The following is a 17,326-nucleotide window of genomic DNA, read 5'->3' on the forward strand; positions in this document are numbered from 1 at the left end:
ACCTTTCCATGTAACTCCTCCTTGTACATTTTTCATTATTCCCATTCCGATGCCTGTTAACTGCTATTGCGCAGCATTGTTCTTGAGATATTTCCATTTGAATGCATTTTCCCCCGGTGCCTAGTGCCTGGTGCATTTGGCAAATGTTGTCACGATTGTAAGTGTCACATAAATAACCCAACCAGCCACCCCTTTCGGTCCTAGGGATGGACTGACAAGCCGTGAGGAATCCCAGCAGGAGGAGGATAAGCAGGCAATTCTGAGCCGACTTTGACACCTCTCTTTGAAAATGTGCCGCATGGCTTTTCCATGTTCTGAGTTCTAGGTTTCCTACGGTTCGCCTGTTTCTCAGGCTTGGCTGGAGCTCGAGTCGCAACTGCGTGATGCATGAGATCGTGTTATGCAACTGGACAGGCTGCTAGAAGTCAGCAGGCAGGGGTGACAATATGCCAATGCCTATTCTTACAGCTGGAAAATATTAGTTTGAGGTCTAAGAAACAAGTTTTACATACGTTTATAGTCCACTTCCATACGCTTATAGTCAGAAGGTGTGGCAAACAGAAACTTCGATTTTAATGCTGATTTTTGGAGAATCTATCTACCTATCGTTTAAGGTATTCCGCTCAAGAATTCGATGGTTATTGGAGAAGATATGGTCTTCGCTGGGAGCCATATAGTGGCTCCACGCATTTTTGTGGATTTTTGTATTTTTTTGCAAAAAATCTAAAAAATAATATGGTCTTATATTTTGATGCAGATTTATGGAGAATCGATCTACGAATTGTAAAAAGTCTTCTTTTTAAGAATCTGAGGATTATGGGTAAATATATGTGAGTCCTACTCTCAAGAACTATTTCAACAAATGCATTTTAAATATTGATGTAATTTATTGCTGCTAAAATCCAACAAAATCTTTTCCCAGCAAAGTACGGCAATTGCCTACCAAAGTACTTGAGTTGTTTGTTTGGACAAGCAAACATGAACCAGGAATAAATATAAATAAACAAGCCGTGTATGCCAAGAATGGATGAGCGGAGATTACCTCGATGGGCCTAATCCCCCAGAAATTGCTTATCAACTCCGCGTAGAGACATACTCATCTTCTAAATGACCCGTTGTTGGCCATTTGGCTAAGTACATTGCAATGAAAATTGCTGCTGGTTCTGCAATTTTCTGCCTCTTCCCCCGTCCCGCCAAATCTCTGGCCCGCACTCTTTTTTAATTGAATAAACACAGCGGTTAGTGTGTTTACATTTTGAGTGCATCCATTGGCTACGTGCAACGTGCAACAGTTGCAGCAGCTGCTGCCGGCGACATGGCCACCGATCAACTCTAATTAGCGGCAACCAGTTGAGGAGACAAGAGCAACAAACGACGGAAGCGGTCAATTATAAATGCCACTCGAGGCTGGAGAGGAATAAGGGGGGAAGTCTGTTGCCAGTCCAAGTTCCAAGTCCTGTCCAAGTGTCAGAAATATTGTCAAAGTCTCTACTCAAGTCACACTTTATGATTTTATCGATGAAACAGTTGAACTTCTATAAAGTGAATATTTTTAATAACTAAAAAGTTTCTAAAAGGACTATTTAACCTGAAATCATAAAAATAAAGCTATCCTGGGAAATAAAAAAGGGATATGGAGCTATTAAAAGGACGTCCCATAAATCCGAAGGCAGTTTCTCTTATAAGAAATATTCTCTAGCATACTTTTAGGCACTGATATGAAAACTATTCCATCTTTAGTTTGAAAATTCTTAAATAGTTTTCTATTCTGAATTCCTATATTCATCATATTCTGGTAACTAGAGTCTAGTATCTTTAGTTATATTTATTTCAATTTATAAAAGCTTCACTGTGGCAGCATGTTGCACTGGATTAATTTGCATATTTGCCCCCTGGCCATCGGCCAACTGGCTGGCCAGCTTCCACTCCACTCACTGACGTTGAATGCCCATCAGTATCACGATTTTTATGCCGCCCGTGCGTGATACGCTTTTCCTTATCGAAGCCACAGTGTGATTTATATCAGTCATAAATATATTTGCAATATCGTATCCAAATATGAGGCGTGACATGAGTGCTTCGGCCCATCGATCGATGGTTAGTAATGCTTATAAAGTTGATTGTTTCGGCCGTTTATCGGACCTCTTTGCCATATGGTTGCTTCTGCTGTTGGCTGAGCACACACCCAGTCCCCAGGTATTCCCGTTCCCGCTTTTCCGACCGCTCCAATTCACTTGCACGCTCCTGCGCCGTATGTGTCATGTAGCGCTGGTGCCAATCGCGATTCTGGGCCTGAAAACAAAGAAATATATGTATGGGTTAAAAAAACCATAAAGTCCGGACTCCGGAGAGATGATCTCAGCCTACTCGGGCACAATGCTTTTGCATGAGTTCCTCGTAAATTTGTCGATCCTCGAGTATGTTGTAAAGCACATCCTCCCTCATGTTATCCCTTGTCTTTGTGGCATTGATTTGAAGATTCTGTTTGATTTGGTCCTGCAAGTCAGTCAGTTGTTTCCGCCTCTTGTCCTTATCTTTTTTTAGTTCCTGCTTTTTCTTTAGGACATCCATTTCGGCGGCAACTTCAAGGCTAAAACAGAGAGCTGATGTCATAGTTAGTTTTTAATAATAATTAGTCACAACTTACGCCGCAGCACACTCTCTTTGTTCGCTTAATACTTCCTTGGCAAACTGTTCCTTTTTCTCCCGATCTCTGTCCATATTTTGAGCCTGTGATGAAGCTGAGCCATTCTTCTATTTGATGAAGCTGAGCCTGCTTGGTTTCCAAAAGTATCTCCTTGGTTTGCATGTGGCGATGGGCTTCAGAGTTTTCGCTGTAAAATCAGAACTTATAAATAAAATTTTCAAAATTTTTGAGGAATTTTTTTACATTTCCCTCTGCTGCTTTTTGACTTTAACCAGCTCCCTCTCAGCTTCTTCTCGTTTTAAACGCTCCATTTCAATCCACTCGTGACGTCTCCTCTCCGCTTCATCGGCACGTTCCTGGAGAAGCTCTGCTATCTCCTCATCCTCCCGTAAGGCTTCCGTCTGGAGCAGCAAGCTTAGACTAAAGCGACGTTTATCCACCTCCTGGTACCACTCCCGCATTTTACGCGCCACCTGGAAATCTATTTGAGACTTGAGGTTGCGGCGATCCGTACGACTTAAAAATTCCGACACTTCCATGGCTCTATTCTTCTAAAATAGTTGCTAAAAAGTTGTTTTTATGTTTTCGTTACCAAGAAACAATAAGCAACAAGAAAAAATACATATAACAACAGAAACAATTCTATGGCAACAGTTTAAGTATAGCTTAAATATAATTAAACATTTGAATGGAAATAGTTCTTATTAAGAGCACTTCATATTTCTCTTATAAATAGAATTTAAAAATATTTTAGAACATTTTTAGTACTCAAACTAACACTTTTAACGGTATTAAATACCAGAAATTTGGTATTTAAATATGTTAGTGTTGTACAACGACCAAAAGTAGGCCATTTCTTTTTTGAAAAATGTATCTGAAGATAAAAAATGTATCTAAACAAAAAAACTAGCTTAGATAAAGATTAAATAAGCAACAAGTTTTTATATTTTCTTACAACTAAAATTGTTTTTTATTTATAGGTTTAAGGTTTAGTTCCACACTAAAAACTAAAATGACAAAATAGCATTTTATTTGCAAAAACTAGCTGATAAAAGTTTTTTAATTAGAAAATTGTTTATATTTTAAAATCTAAAAGATAAATCATAGTTAAATGTCCTTTTTCTTGCTACAGCTTCAGTTCCAATACCAGTTCCTTATTGGAATGCTTATTGGAAATTGGTATTTTCCAACTAGCCGCAATCCGGTCACACCGTCTGTGTTTGTTCGCGCTGTCATCATCGGTCCGCCTCTGCTCCACTCCGCCGTAGAAAAGCAAAAGCCCAACCGTCTGTTTCTAGCACGCCAGCGTGTGTTTTCGCTCGCCGTCCGCCCGGAGTTGGCGGTATTTTATTGACAACAGCGCCCAGCCGTTCAAAGGTGCCTGCGAACCGTGCAACAAGTGGCTATTACAAGCTTCTTACGAGCGTTTTGAGAGTGCCTTACACCCACACCACTGCAAGCTCAGAGCCTGTCTACAACTACCTGACCCCCAGTCGTCAGTCGCCAGTCGGTGTGTGCGTGAGCGGTTACAACAAAAGCAATAAAAACAAATATTAACTGCTTTCGTCGCAGTTTCTGCGAGAGTGTGTTGTTGGCTAATTGCGCCGAAAAAAATGTTAAGCGAGCTAATTAATTAATGCATAATTCAATTACCGCCAGCCTTGAGTGCAAGTGTGACCGCGACAGCAATACATATTGTATTTGCAGATAAGTGTCTGAGACTGAGAGGTCTGATCGAGATCTGGGTTGGATCGGATAGGATCGGGTCTGTTCCCAACGAGAAATCCCCAACGCGAGGATCTGTATCGTGTATGTGTCAAATTATAAATATAGATTAAAATTGCACTTAAATAAATAAGAAAACAGATCAGCGGGTGATTAACTGAAAGGTAATTATAACTGACATTTCGCGGCCGCTCTTTTTTTTCGCCATTTTCGCTAGCATTTCTCCCACTCTCTCCATCTCTGTCTTTCGCCCACCGTGCTTTGCATATTTTGAGAGTGTCTTTCGTTTTTTTTGCGTGTTTTCTCTACATCGTTGCAAGATATTATTTTCTTTCGTTTGCTGGGCTTCTTTTATTGTTTTTTGTTTTTTTTTTTTGTTGGCAGATTGTTACCTTTCTTCAGGTAATATCATCTTGCACTTGTCTCTCAAGCTGATGCCATCTCTTTCACCCACCGACGGCGGTCTAATAAGACTGAAGTTTCTTGTTTTGCCACCAATACCACTGCCCAATCGAAGACACACACACACATACACATGCTGAGAGAGCTACCTGTAAGACCTGTACACTCACACTGTCACACGTGGGCACTAATGGAATGCGCCGTTCCCAATACATGTTTGTTGTCAGCCGAACGGTATTTGCTTATCAATAGAACCCCCAACACAGCCACAGACAGAGACACAGACGCAACGAAAGTTCTTATTGACTTTCTTACTTTCCTGTTGGATAATGAGTGGCAAGTTCTGTTTAGGGAAATTAATAGAGAATCTGTTTTTCGTTGTCAGTCAACACATATGGATGTATGTACCTCTCTGGTGGAGTGTTTCTTTGGCTGATGGCATTTTCCATTTCCGTTGCACATCAACTTTTTTTTTTTTTCATTTTTGCACATTTCTGTGTCACTCACCTGTTCTGCAGCGCTGGCACTCTTTTTCACATGCCAACCGGCAGCAGCAGCAGCAACGACAGCAACAAACAAATTAAAACATGTTATATATAGCCAAGTTGGAGATGCCAAGTTTTGATCGTTTGTGCTGATGCTTTCCCACCGAATTCCAACCAAATCCCAACCAAATCCCATTGTCTTAACTATCTAATCCCAGACCCAATCCCTTTGATGAACAATCGCAGATAAAAAATGGCAATTTAAGACAAAAAGTGTATTTATCTCTTGAAATCCTGCATCCATCCTGTATTAGTCCCCAAAAAATCCCAGCTGGCAACACTGATGCCCGATGCCAATTCGCCGCAGCGTAGACTCCTGAACTCGCCGCAGTCAGCTGACCGAATTCGCCTGTGTTTATGTTATGGGGGTTGTGGGCGCAGGCACGGCAGAGCAGCGCATTTGTTGTCGAGAGCTCCAGCAGCTAGCAAGGATACGGATATGTCGGATGCGGGATAAGCAGCCTTAGCTAGCGTCTTACTCCTTCGTACGTGCTTTCTCAATTATTCAAGAGACCTAACCGAGTTTATGGCTCTGCAACCGTTGCATCGCCCACGCCCCCCTTTGCCAATTTCTTGAAAAAAAAAAAAACAAAAACAATAACATAAAACAAGTGTCGGGCTAAAATAGAGACAGAAAATGAGAGAGAAAGACTGGTGAGAGAGAGAGTGCGGCAAGTGGCAAAGTGCAAATGTATTAAATAAATAAAAGCTGAGGAGAAACGAAACTTAACTGACTAATATGTGTCTGCGGTCTTGCTAGTTTCTGCCTTTGTCGACTGCCGCTTTTGGCCAGCTTTCTTGCCATTTCGCATTGCATAAGTGTTGGCCTTTTCTCCTTCTCCCTCCACTCACGCCCTTTCTTCACTCACAGTCTCCTCTTATTTTTTTTTTTTTCCAGATAAGCAAGCCAACGTGACGTATTTCGAGTGGATTAATAATTGAGCAGATAGCCAGGGCGATAGGTATATCCACATACGGAGCAACAATGGAGTCCATGGAGTACGAGATGGCACGCAACATGACGTTGCTCTTCTTCCTGGAGCGGCTGCTGGACAAGGGGGAGCCACGCACCGTTCACGATCTCTCCTGCCAGTTTGGGAACAAGGAGTTCACCAAGGAGATGCGCCAAATAGCCGGTGGCAGTCAGTCGGGTGAGTGCTATACTCTATTAGCTTTAATATCTTTCATCTCTAAAACCCCATCCTGGCAAAACTGGTCTGTAAATATGATTCCATTCAATCACCTCGCATTTAAAATGTCGTTGGGCGAGCCTGGGAAATTCGAAACGTGTGCGGTGGAAAGCAATACTGGACTCTTGTTCGGTTATGCGAACATATTTGTGCACCTGCGGGTCGATGTTTGTCACAGCCGATGATGATTGTGTTTTCCCCTGTTGTTTCTGTTGTCTGTTGCCTTCGAGTCCAAGTGCACATGTCATTGCCATTGCCATCGCCAGAGGGGCAGCCACATACATACACACAACACAACCACCTCCTCTGGCATCCATTTTCATCTTCGATGTCAGTGGAAGCTGGCTGCGCCAATGCCAAAACCACAAAAACAAGCCAAGGGTCTATACACCATTTCATTGCAGACGTCGAGCTTGCAATCGATAGTGCCTCCCATCCTACATATACATATATATATATTTTTTTTTTTAAGCAATAAGTAGAGCAGTACGTATTATTTTACAAGAAACTCTTCACAAAGCACGTGTTGGACAACTCGCTACTTGAGGAACTCGATGCCGCATTATTTATCAAAATTTATAGTTTATTTTAGTCGTTTAAAAATAGCCACTACAAACAACTTTCGGTTTTTAAAAATAGGTACCACTTAGCACTGGGAGTTGGAGTTGGAAGTTGGGAGCTAGGAGCTGGGACCTGGGAAGGTGCAATGCACTTTCCCTTTGCCGGAAGATACATGTGAAGACATTTGTTTGATGTTCTCCCAAGAAAAGGGTACTGGGCTGAAACAGGAAATGGCAAACATTTGTTTACATCACTCCCTTGCGGCTCATCAGAAAATCATTTAAAAAACGATAAACTATGAAAGTGTTGGCATATGTTTTCATTCGAAAGAGTATACTTTCTCGATAACAACTCACTTGCTCTTGACCCATAAAAATTCTTTGAAAATTTGTCACAGACACTGCATTTGTTCACACTTCATGACTGCTCACTAATTGCAATTTTAAAAACAAACGTTTAACAAATTGTTTATCGCATTTGTTGATTTTACACAGATTTGCGTGACTGTCCCGGCAAGACAAATACATAATTTACCGCCAAAACCCGCCGGCTTTAAGAGCCTTTAAGTTTTGGCCAAGAACGCAATAGTCAAAGGAATATCCGCCAAGCACGAAAATCAGAGTCGGGACTTTGGAGAAATGTCGGGCCTAATGGGAAATGTCAAGGTTTCGGGCTTATAAATAGAAAGGCGTCAGATATCCCCGGTTAGATTATCGGGTGACTCTCCAGAAAGGGTGCTCAGTGGTCAGCGAACTACAGAACACCCCCAGACCTCAGCCCACTTTATGGTACTCCCCTGGGCTGACCTAAAATCCTATAAGCATATTTTATGCTGCTTCAATTTTTGTCAACGTGTTGTTTGCTCAACTTATAAACCGTTAAAGCCGCCGGGGTGGCTTCGGTACCCTGGTGAGTGGGTGTCCCTCCTCCTGACACAATAAACCCATCGTTGTCGCCCATTAGGTGGTTTTTTTGGCCAACAAAATGGGGTTTGATGGTAGTGATGGTGGTTGGAGCGGAAACTTTGTAATAGAAAAGCGTCGATTACGTGACAAAAATGTTCAATTGAATTTCAATAAAATAGCATGTTATTCCGGGGACTAGAGACTGGAGACTCGACTCCATATCCATTTGTTGCTTCAATAATAAATGGGAGGTGAGTGTGGAGAGTGTGTGTGTTCATGCATATTCCCCAGCGATTGATGAGGGTTCTCGGCCATTGAGGCACACATTTTTGGTAAATTAACGTCAAGAGTCATTTTCTAGTTTTTGAAGAGAAACTTAAACGCAGCAACTATTAGGTTAGACAAACAGTTTAAAGAGCTGTGCCCTCGTTTATCGACTAATTAAATGGCCAACCATACTACCACAAGTTGGGACTCACAAACACAACCATTTGGTTTGCCATTTTAAGCCGCTAGCTGGCTGGCTGGCTGGTTGGCTGGCTGGTGACTTTGAATAATTGCACACACACGAAATAAGACGAAAACAGGCCAAGCCTTCAAGTATGTTTTTGCTTTGCGTAATCGATTGCCGACCAAACAGCAGCAAAAACAACATTGCCTCACTGATTGGCAAAAATTGTCAAGCCAATGGAATAAATACTCGGATATACTGATCGATCTGTCAGTGGAGGAAAGCCACTCTTCCACTGGCATTGTCGTAAATTTAACGATTTTATGTCGAAGGGCTGGAGGAAATCCTTTAACGCCTGCCAGGCAGCCGGTCGTGCCACTGTGACCCTTCTGGCAACAACATCCTCATTCCTCATCCCTCAATGGGAACCATTTCCCAGGCATTGCGTGTGTGCTGAGCCAAGGTTTTTATGCTTAAGTTAACTTTTCCTTTCAGCCAAATCGGTGACTAATACAGGCAGAGAAATGCCAACCAATATGGGTCATAGGAAGCTAACACCCTTTCAAAATACAAACTCTTTTTCGCTCAGTGTCGAGGAAGTCGCATTGATTTTTGACATTCAAACAACAGCTGACATTAATTGCAAAAAGGAGAAACATTTTGTTATGCCCCATTATTTGTGAACCCCCGTTGCCAGTTGGCAGTTGCCATTTGGCTCTAATTGATTGAGAACTCTTTGACAGACAGGGTATGGAACTAATGAGTCTATAATGAAGTCAAGTCGAGGAACAGGAAATGAAATTTCTTTCACGAATATTAGGCCATTTTCTCAACCCCCCCTCTCTCTCTCTCTGGTGCTAGATGTGTATGTGAGCCATAAAATCTTTAGTTTATGAGCAGACATAACCCTTTGACCCGAACGGGAGACCATCCCTCACCTGTTACCTGTTACTTGTGGAAATGTTTTCGTTTTCTTCAATAAGCGGCAGGAGCATAAATATACATAAATTTATGGCGAGTGTCCTCGGTGCATTTGAAAATTGCCACAGAAATTCGCAAAAAAGAAAGAATATTTGTGTCCAAGTGGGTCGAGCCGTAAAATGCGGTAGCACCAAGCCACCAAGCCACCCTTACCCGCAACACCTGCTCCACGGAAAGCAGGAAGCGGCCAAGGTGGGAGGCGAGGGTGTAGCCAAAAATGTTTGTTTGCCAAGAAATGCGGCTAAGCACACAGAACAGACAAATATTGGCTCGCCGAGTGCTTGGCACAATATGTATCTTGACATACAGATACTTGCCTTCGCCCATCTATAGATACAATATTTGGCCATTACATATTCAGGTTCAGGTTGCGATAAATATTAATATTGAAATGTTATGAACTTCGATTTGGGGCGTCAGTTGTGACCTGTGACCTGTGCTCTTGTAAATTTCAATTTCTTTAAGTAAAACATAAAATTGAATTACGCTCGAAAGGATTTCCCAAACGGACTCTATTTTTATTCAGTTTCTAGGATGAGGATACATTTGTCAGTTTTGTGGCTCATTGGACAGCGGGTCTGGGTGGGTTGGTGGATTGAGGTTTGGGGGATTACTGGGAGATTGAGTTGGAAAATCCGTAGACAATGGCTTGCATCATTCAGGCAGGCAGTCAGGCCTCCGATTCGATTAATCACAACTCCGCTCTAAAGTCGAGTTATGTCAAATGCAATTGAATTAATTTATGACAGACATTATGGCATTATCAGGCTGGATACCTCCGCCTACCTACCTCACTGACACGCAATGCCCTCTCTCGGTGAACTCAAAATCTGTGATCCATCCGTCGCAGCGCGTTTGTCGTGTCACGTCATATTACACAAACAATGGTGAGCACGGAGGATGGGGTGTAGGCTGAGTGGGCGGCAGAGCGATACAATGAGACATATGGAGTCTAGTACTCATCGCATTCCTACCAATTGCTACCAAATGATGGGGATGGGGATGGTGATGGCTAGAGCGTTGGGTGTATAGATGGGTGGGGTGTCCCGTTTTGGGCCGACAACGTCGACAACGACGACAGAATAGTCAGCCAGCAGCAACTATGACCTGATTTATCAAATAAATGGTTCACTCGCTTTGCACGGCTTGAGTGCATTCACTTTTCATTCGGTTGGGTATCCACTGAGAACAATTCTGATAGAATCTTAGAGGCTGCTGTTTAGTACTGAAATTAAAATACTAAATACTACGAATAGAGACTAGGAGTAGTAAAAACTCAGCCTGTTTCTTCTATTAAACTTCTCTCTAGTACATTTTAAGAGTTGTTTTTTAAGTGCCCTCTTATAGTAGTTAAATATCCACTAAGAATAAGGTAAAAATTATAAGAAACTAGTATTTAATACTATAATAGAAATACTAAATACTAGAAATAGGAAAAGGGGTTAACATGTTTCTACTCTTAATTCCTCTTTAATAACTGTTAGGTATTTTTTTTAAATACCCTCCTATAATAGTGGAATATTCACTTCTATCTTCACTATAAATTTTACGAAGCTAGTATATAATACTAGAATTAAGATATTAAATATCAGATATACGAAAAAGCCTCAACATGATACTCTTAAACTTCTCTCTAATTTAAGAAGGGGTTTTTAAAGCGCCCTTATATAATAGTGATACCAATCATAACAATTGGTATAAATTCTAAGAAGCTAGTATTTAATACTAGAATTAAAATACCACAAATAGAAAAAAGTCTTAATATGTTTCTAGTAGAAACTTTCTACTCCTAAACTCCTCTTTAATAAATGTTATGAGTTATGAGAAAATTAAAGTTCCCTCATATATTAGGGAATGAAAACCATTGGTATAAATTCTATTAAGCTAGTATTTAATACTAGAATTAAAATACTAAATAATAGAAGTACAAACAAGTCTAAGCTTGTTTATACTCTTAAGCTCCTCTCTCATAAATGTTAGAAGTTGTTTTTCCAAGTGCCCTCGCACAATCCTTGTCGTTCCTTGCCTCGTTTACGTAATTTCAAACCAACTCTAAAGCCAGAAAGTTTTACTTACCAACTTTACAAAGCCAAATCAACAACATGTGTAGCTCCCAGAGACCACACATGATTATTCAAAATGCTGATATATGTATGCCTCCACTGGCAACTGACACTGTGTGCTCCTCATTTGATGGTTATGCGATTTAGACAATGTTGTTAATTATGGGAATCCAGGCACATGTTACTCGCCGATAAACAAGAGCCGGCGAAAAGTTTTCACAATCAGTTCATCAGTGGCTAGAGTTGAGAGTTGAAACTATGTACATACATCCACAAACTATGGGCTATAAAGGCAAGAGTAACGCGAGTTATTCCGTAGAATTAATAAACTACAATAAGTACTTACTCATGAGAAGTGAGTGAGTGAGTGAGTGCGTCTCTTGAGGCCATTTCAGAGTTGACACATTGAAAGCAAAGTAGACAAAGGGGAAATTAATTAAGTTTGTGTGATGCTGCCGCTGCTGCAACAGTTGTAGTGCATTACCCAACTCAGCAGCTCACCAACTCACCAACTCACTAACCAAACGGCGCCTGGCGCTAATGGTCTAATGGTCGCACCTAATTATAATTGACATCTTTGTCCGGCGTTCCTCCGTTCGACAGGTCTGAAGAAATTTCTCGCCCAATACCCATCAATATTTCTGGTCGACGGGGACTATGTGCAGGTGAACGCCTACCAGCACAGCAACGCGGAGGAGGGCGGTGGCGGCGGCAAGCGGGACTACATCCAAGAGGCTAAAGACTACTTCAAGAACAAGATGCTGCAGTACGGAGCGGCCGCCGAGGTGCCAGTACGCAGCCTGCTCGGCCATCGGTCGCAGGCGTCGCCCCAAGTGCGTCACATATCAGGTGAGTGGGTTCAGAGGTCATAGCACTCTTGCAATAACTATCTAATCGCCCCATTCAGGCCAACACATCAAGGAGTTTACGGACTTTCTGATGAAACACACGGACACCTTCAAAGTGGTCGACGACTATGTGATGCTGGTGGGATGCGAGAACATGACGGATCTGCCGGCGCGGGACAGGCTCCATCTGCCCCAGTCGAATATAGATACTCGCGGCACCCAGCAGATGCTCGACTTCTTCGCCCAGTGCATCGAGATCAAGGGACCCCTGCTGGTGGACCAGTTGTTCCATCTGCTGACCACCAACTTCCCGCAGGATCAGTGGCTGCGCATGTTCAAGACGCCGTGTGATCTGAGCTCGTTCCTGAAGCTCTTCTCCGACTGCTTTCACATACAGGCTAATCTAGTCACCCTGCTCCAGAAGCCCAAGCTCAGCGACGCCCACATCCAGCAGGCCCAGGCTCAGACGCGAGAGCAGTTCTATGCCCTCAACAACAACAACAATGGCAGCAACAGGAAGCAGGAGGGCGGAGGTACTCCGGTCAGTTCCGTGCAACAGAGGCTGCACTCCCCGGCCCTGCGGAGCAATGGCCACACGAACAACAACAGCAACGGCAATGGGAACGGCAGCATCATCAATAACAACAGCATAGCTTCGCCGAACTTCAAGCTCAATGCCCCCGTTTCGAATATGATGGGTGGTGGCCAGAACCAGAGTCAGGGCTACGGCCAGCCCAAGTCAGAGCCGAACTCTGGCTTCGACAGCTATGTGCCCATGTCGGAGCTGAAGCTGGAGAATCTGTGCGAGAACAACTATCCCAGTGCGAACTCCTGCTACGGGCCCATAAACAATGCTTCGATGCCACAGCAACAACAGGCGCAGCAGCTGCAGCAGCAACAGCAAGTGCAACAGCAATCCCAGAGCCCCTCGGAACAGCGGCTCAATAGCAATAACCAGACTCTGAAGCAGCGCATCAACACTTTGGTGATTCGGACGCTGGCCGAGAATCTGGAGAAGGACAAGCAGTCGCTGGCCAACCAGCAGGGCGGTGGGACGAGCTCCCCACACGCCAGCCCCGTGCATTCCATTGCCAATTCAAGTTCCAACCAAACCAACAGCCAGAATGCCAACAGCAGCAGCTCAACTCCAAATACCAATTCGAATTCCAGTGCGAATCAAAACAACGCCAACCACAACAACTCACCTAGTCACAGCTACTTTGTCGGCGACACCTGGAAGATTAAGGTGCTGCAGAACACCACGGTGATAGCGAATGTCAAGCAGTCGGTGTTTGTGACCGATGCCATACTGAAGTACGCGGCCAAGAACGAGAATATAGTGGTGTCTCTGGACTGCGAGGGCATCAACTTGGGCCTCAAGGGCGAGATCACGCTGATCGAAATCGGCACCACTCGGGGCGAGGCGTTCCTCTTCGATGTGCAATCCTGCCCGGCCATGATAACGGACGGCGGCCTAAAGACCGTGCTGGAGCACGAGCAGGTGATCAAGGTGATACACGATTGCCGGAACGATGCGGCCAACCTGTATCTGCAGTTCGGCATTCTGCTGCGCAACGTGTTCGACACACAGGCGGCCCACGCCATCTTGCAGTACCAGGAGAGTGGCAAGCAGGTCTACAAGGCCAAGTACATTTCGCTCAACTCGCTGTGCGAGCAATACAACGCCCCCTGCAATCCCATCAAGGATCAGCTGAAGCAGATCTACCGGCGGGATCAAAAGTTCTGGGCCAAGCGTCCGCTCACCCGGGAAATGATGCTGTACGCGGCCGGCGATGTCCTGGTCCTCATTCACGACCAACTCTTTGGTAACCTGGCGCGGCAGATCAAGCCGGAAAACAAGTTACTCTTCTCTGAGCTGTGCACCGAGCAAATACTCATGCAGATCAAGCCCAACGAGGTGAAGATCCGCAAGAAGCAGCGCAAGGTCAGCACCGAAGTATCCGATCTCAAGCAAAAGTTGGCCCAGACCAGCAAGAGTATTGTGCTCTCCAACAGGGAGATTCGTCTGCTGAGGTGGGTTTTCATTAATTTGATATTGAAGAAGTCCAAGAATTAACTATGTATCTGACCTATAGGTACATGGACTTGACGGAGGATGAAAAAGAGCGTCTCAAGGGCTACTACAAGGTGGCCAAAAAGCTGGAGAAAATGGAATCAGCTGGCAATCCCAGCAAGTAAGTGAAAAAGAGGATAATAATATTCAACTCTTAACTATTCTATTTCCATCGCAGAGACCAAAGTGATTCGGAGGACGAGCAGGAGGGAAATGAGAACGACATGTTCCCCAGCTTGGACTCGGTGCCATCGGACAACTCGCTATCGGGCACCTTTTCGCCACGGTTCAGCTCGGAGCCACCCAGTCTGACGGAGTCCATGCAAATGCTGGAGGAGATTCTCCAGAACAAGTCTATGGATCGTATAGCGCGCATAGACAAGCTGGAGGCCATTCTGACGACAGCCACATCGCTGCCATGTGAACAAGTTAGTGATTCGTTGGTGAAAACCACTCCCATATACTAACCTTTATGTTTCTTGACAGATTATAGCCACAAATTCTATGCAAGAGCAATTGGGGTCTAGCATTGCAACCACCGAGAATCTGCAAATCATACGAGAGAAATCCAGAAAGTGAGAAATTACAGGAAGTTACATTACATAGATAAAAGTATTAACGTTAATTATATTGCAGCATTAAGAACTGCAATTGCCAGGGCGAGCGCAGTGTGACGCCCATCCTGCGAACGACTGACAAGCGGGTAGTGAAGCTAATAGACGCTGAAACGCAAACTCTGAGCACCGGAGACGTAGTCATCACGAAGATCTTCTTCCAGGACGAACACGACCGGGCCAAAGAGGCCGCCATGCTAAGCAATTCCCCCACCAAGCGGGCGACTCCCACATAAATATTTCTAACCCTTCGAACAATGATTCCTAATCAGCAAAGCGCAGACATACATATGTATTACTATTATTTTGTTTTATAACTATCGAGTGGCCCGATTCTTGGCGGGGCACTCAACACTCCATTATATATGCAATAACCTTCCTATCCAATTGAGAAGCAATATTTTTGTGCCTAGATGTTGAACATTGCATAACCAATAATATTATATATGATTTACCAATTGTTAACTACTCGCCTCCAGCTCAGATTATATTATATCTAATCGAATCTCCATTCTCAGCAAACCTGCTTGAGAATCTGTGTTGAATTCAGAGAGATTAGTACTATTGTGAGCTGCGCCAAACAATCATTAATTTGTAGAATATATTTTAAATTAAACTCTGCGTTGGACCAATTGTATTAAATCCAAAATAAAATTATTAAAAAAAGTAAAGAGTTTTTATAGAGGTTTCCAAATATCTTTGTCGCCATATCAGATGAGAACTTATTGTATTTTATCCATAATACTTTGTAAAACGAAATGATTATTCAAAACAATTTTAGTTTAACCAAACAATCTTCGTAATTATTAACAAAACATTTTTTTAGTCAATATAAGTAAATGAGAATTAATTGTAATTGAAAGAATACTGAAATGGATTATAAATTATATATCTATATATTGAATAAAATGTGTATATACATATGTAAAGAGTCTATGAATTTATTTAATTGAATTGAAACAGCGTCTGGTTTGTTTTGTTTCTTTTATTTAACACCAAACACCAAGAGGTTAAAAACATTTATAATTTTATGCGTTTATCATATATGCGTGTTTAATGTAGAAAAAAATTCTTCAAGAAGCAGTCAGATATTTTTGGGTATCGCAGATAGCGAGATCGATCTCATAGAACAATGCTACTAATGCATGGCTTTATAAGTATTATGGAATACTTTTCGTTAGATTATTCAATTATTTAGCTTACGAATCGTTTTTAATTTTTATTTGTCAATCATCTCGATTTTTAGCCTCGGTGCTCTTGGTTGATTTCGATCAACCATTAAAAATTTTGTTTTCTTTTAAAATGTTTCTCTTTGAATATTTTTTAAAATTGTTTTTATAGTATTAGACATTAAAAACTTGTATTTTTAGTTTTGTATAAATTGAAAAGTACTTAGCACATACCTTATCCTAACTTTTTTCAGCTGGAAAATTGTATATTTTAAAGTGTATATATATTACTAGGACCTACTGAAAGTGTAATTAAAATAGCCTACTTTCTTTGGCAATTGCATTGCCGTTTTCCTTATGGACATTCCCTCTAAATTCGAAAGTTCGAATGTGCCTTTTCTGCACAGCCATGTCTTTGAGCTAATATATGTATCTTTCACCTTCAAGTTACACTCGCCGTTCCATTAATGCAAGAACTTTTACAGCGAAATTCGTCAATTACAGCTAAATGTTTTGCAAATCGTTATAGCTAATGCCAAATATATATACTCGATCGATGTACTTGGTTATTTGCAAAGGAATACACTGTGTATGTATATATATTCGGTAAAATCACATCTTTGAATCGCCATAGCTTGTTAGTTTTATTTACAATTGGATCTAACTCGCTTCGATTGGCCAGTGAACAAATATCGGCATTAAAATCATGCTTAGCTGGTATCATTTTCCAAAGAAGGAAACCTGTTTCATGACAAATAATGTCGTTTTTTTTTTGTGTTAAATTATATTCCTATTTTCTGCCAACAACCATTTAAAATTTTCGTTTAAACAAAGTACATAGTAGTTTTATAGTTATCATACTACTGCTCTAAGGATTCAATTGAAAGTCTTCTTATAAAACTACACTTGTCTTAATTAGTTCGTTTGAATCTCTCCCGAAACCTGCAACTGGACATTTTCAAGATCAAGAATGCCAAAAAACACATAAATGCAAAAGGTACTTATTGAAACAATTTTTGTTTTTTTGAATCGATTATTGAGTTTAAAGTTTAAACATCAAGAGAAGCACACAGAGTAAGCCTTGTCCTCCTGGGGTAGCTACCACATTTCAAGCATGATCTTAATCTAAAGCCTTTTCTGTATTTTCCGTA

At 42.1% G+C, this 17,326-nt stretch overlaps 2 protein-coding genes across 4 annotated transcripts; one reads left to right on the plus strand and one right to left on the minus strand.

Moving 5' to 3' along the window:
- Nucleotides 1-1,993: 1,993 nt before the first annotated feature.
- On the minus strand, nucleotides 1,994-16,746 carry LOC108133159 (cilia- and flagella-associated protein 53). Its single transcript, XM_043210906.2, is given in 6 exon segments — nucleotides 1,994-2,292; nucleotides 2,368-2,590; nucleotides 2,648-2,746; nucleotides 2,748-2,834; nucleotides 2,891-3,210; nucleotides 16,410-16,746. Coding segments are annotated over 5 exon segments (864 nt in total). The 5' UTR covers nucleotides 3,187-3,210; nucleotides 16,410-16,746; the 3' UTR covers nucleotides 1,994-2,133.
- Nucleotides 3,843-15,935, plus strand: egl (Egl_like_exo domain-containing protein). 3 transcript variants are annotated; one of them, XM_017252965.3, is made up of 8 exons: nucleotides 3,845-4,536; nucleotides 6,218-6,470; nucleotides 12,074-12,319; nucleotides 12,378-14,352; nucleotides 14,415-14,513; nucleotides 14,571-14,820; nucleotides 14,879-14,967; nucleotides 15,029-15,935. In XM_017252965.3, the coding sequence occupies exons 2-8, from the start codon at nucleotides 6,305-6,307 to the stop codon at nucleotides 15,240-15,242; spliced, it is 3,039 nt and encodes a 1,012-aa protein (XP_017108454.2). In that variant the 5' UTR covers nucleotides 3,845-4,536; nucleotides 6,218-6,304; the 3' UTR covers nucleotides 15,243-15,935. The 3 variants fall into 3 exon arrangements, with proteins under 3 accessions (XP_070134313.1, XP_017108454.2, XP_017108455.2); XM_017252966.2 differs by lacking the exon at nucleotides 3,845-4,536 and adding an exon at nucleotides 5,722-5,804; XM_070278212.1 differs by lacking the exons at nucleotides 14,879-14,967; nucleotides 15,029-15,935 and having other exon boundaries at nucleotides 3,843-4,536; nucleotides 14,573-14,714.
- Nucleotides 16,747-17,326: the final 580 nt, after the last annotated feature.

This window comes from Drosophila bipectinata, chromosome 2R, assembly GCF_030179905.1.
Source record: "Drosophila bipectinata strain 14024-0381.07 chromosome 2R, DbipHiC1v2, whole genome shotgun sequence".
NCBI lineage: Eukaryota > Metazoa > Arthropoda > Insecta > Diptera > Drosophilidae > Drosophila > Drosophila bipectinata.

Excerpts from the sequence above, each read along its gene's own strand:
- egl (XM_017252965.3), top strand. The coding sequence starts at position 6,305 with ATGGAGTCCATGGAGTACGAGATGGCACGCAACATGACGTTGCTCTTC. Across the intron at positions 6,471-12,073 it reads AGCCGGTGGCAGTCAGTCGG|GTCTGAAGAAATTTCTCGCC; the intron begins GTGAGTGCTATA and ends TCCGTTCGACAG. Across the intron at positions 14,353-14,414 it reads AGGGAGATTCGTCTGCTGAG|GTACATGGACTTGACGGAGG; the intron begins GTGGGTTTTCAT and ends TCTGACCTATAG.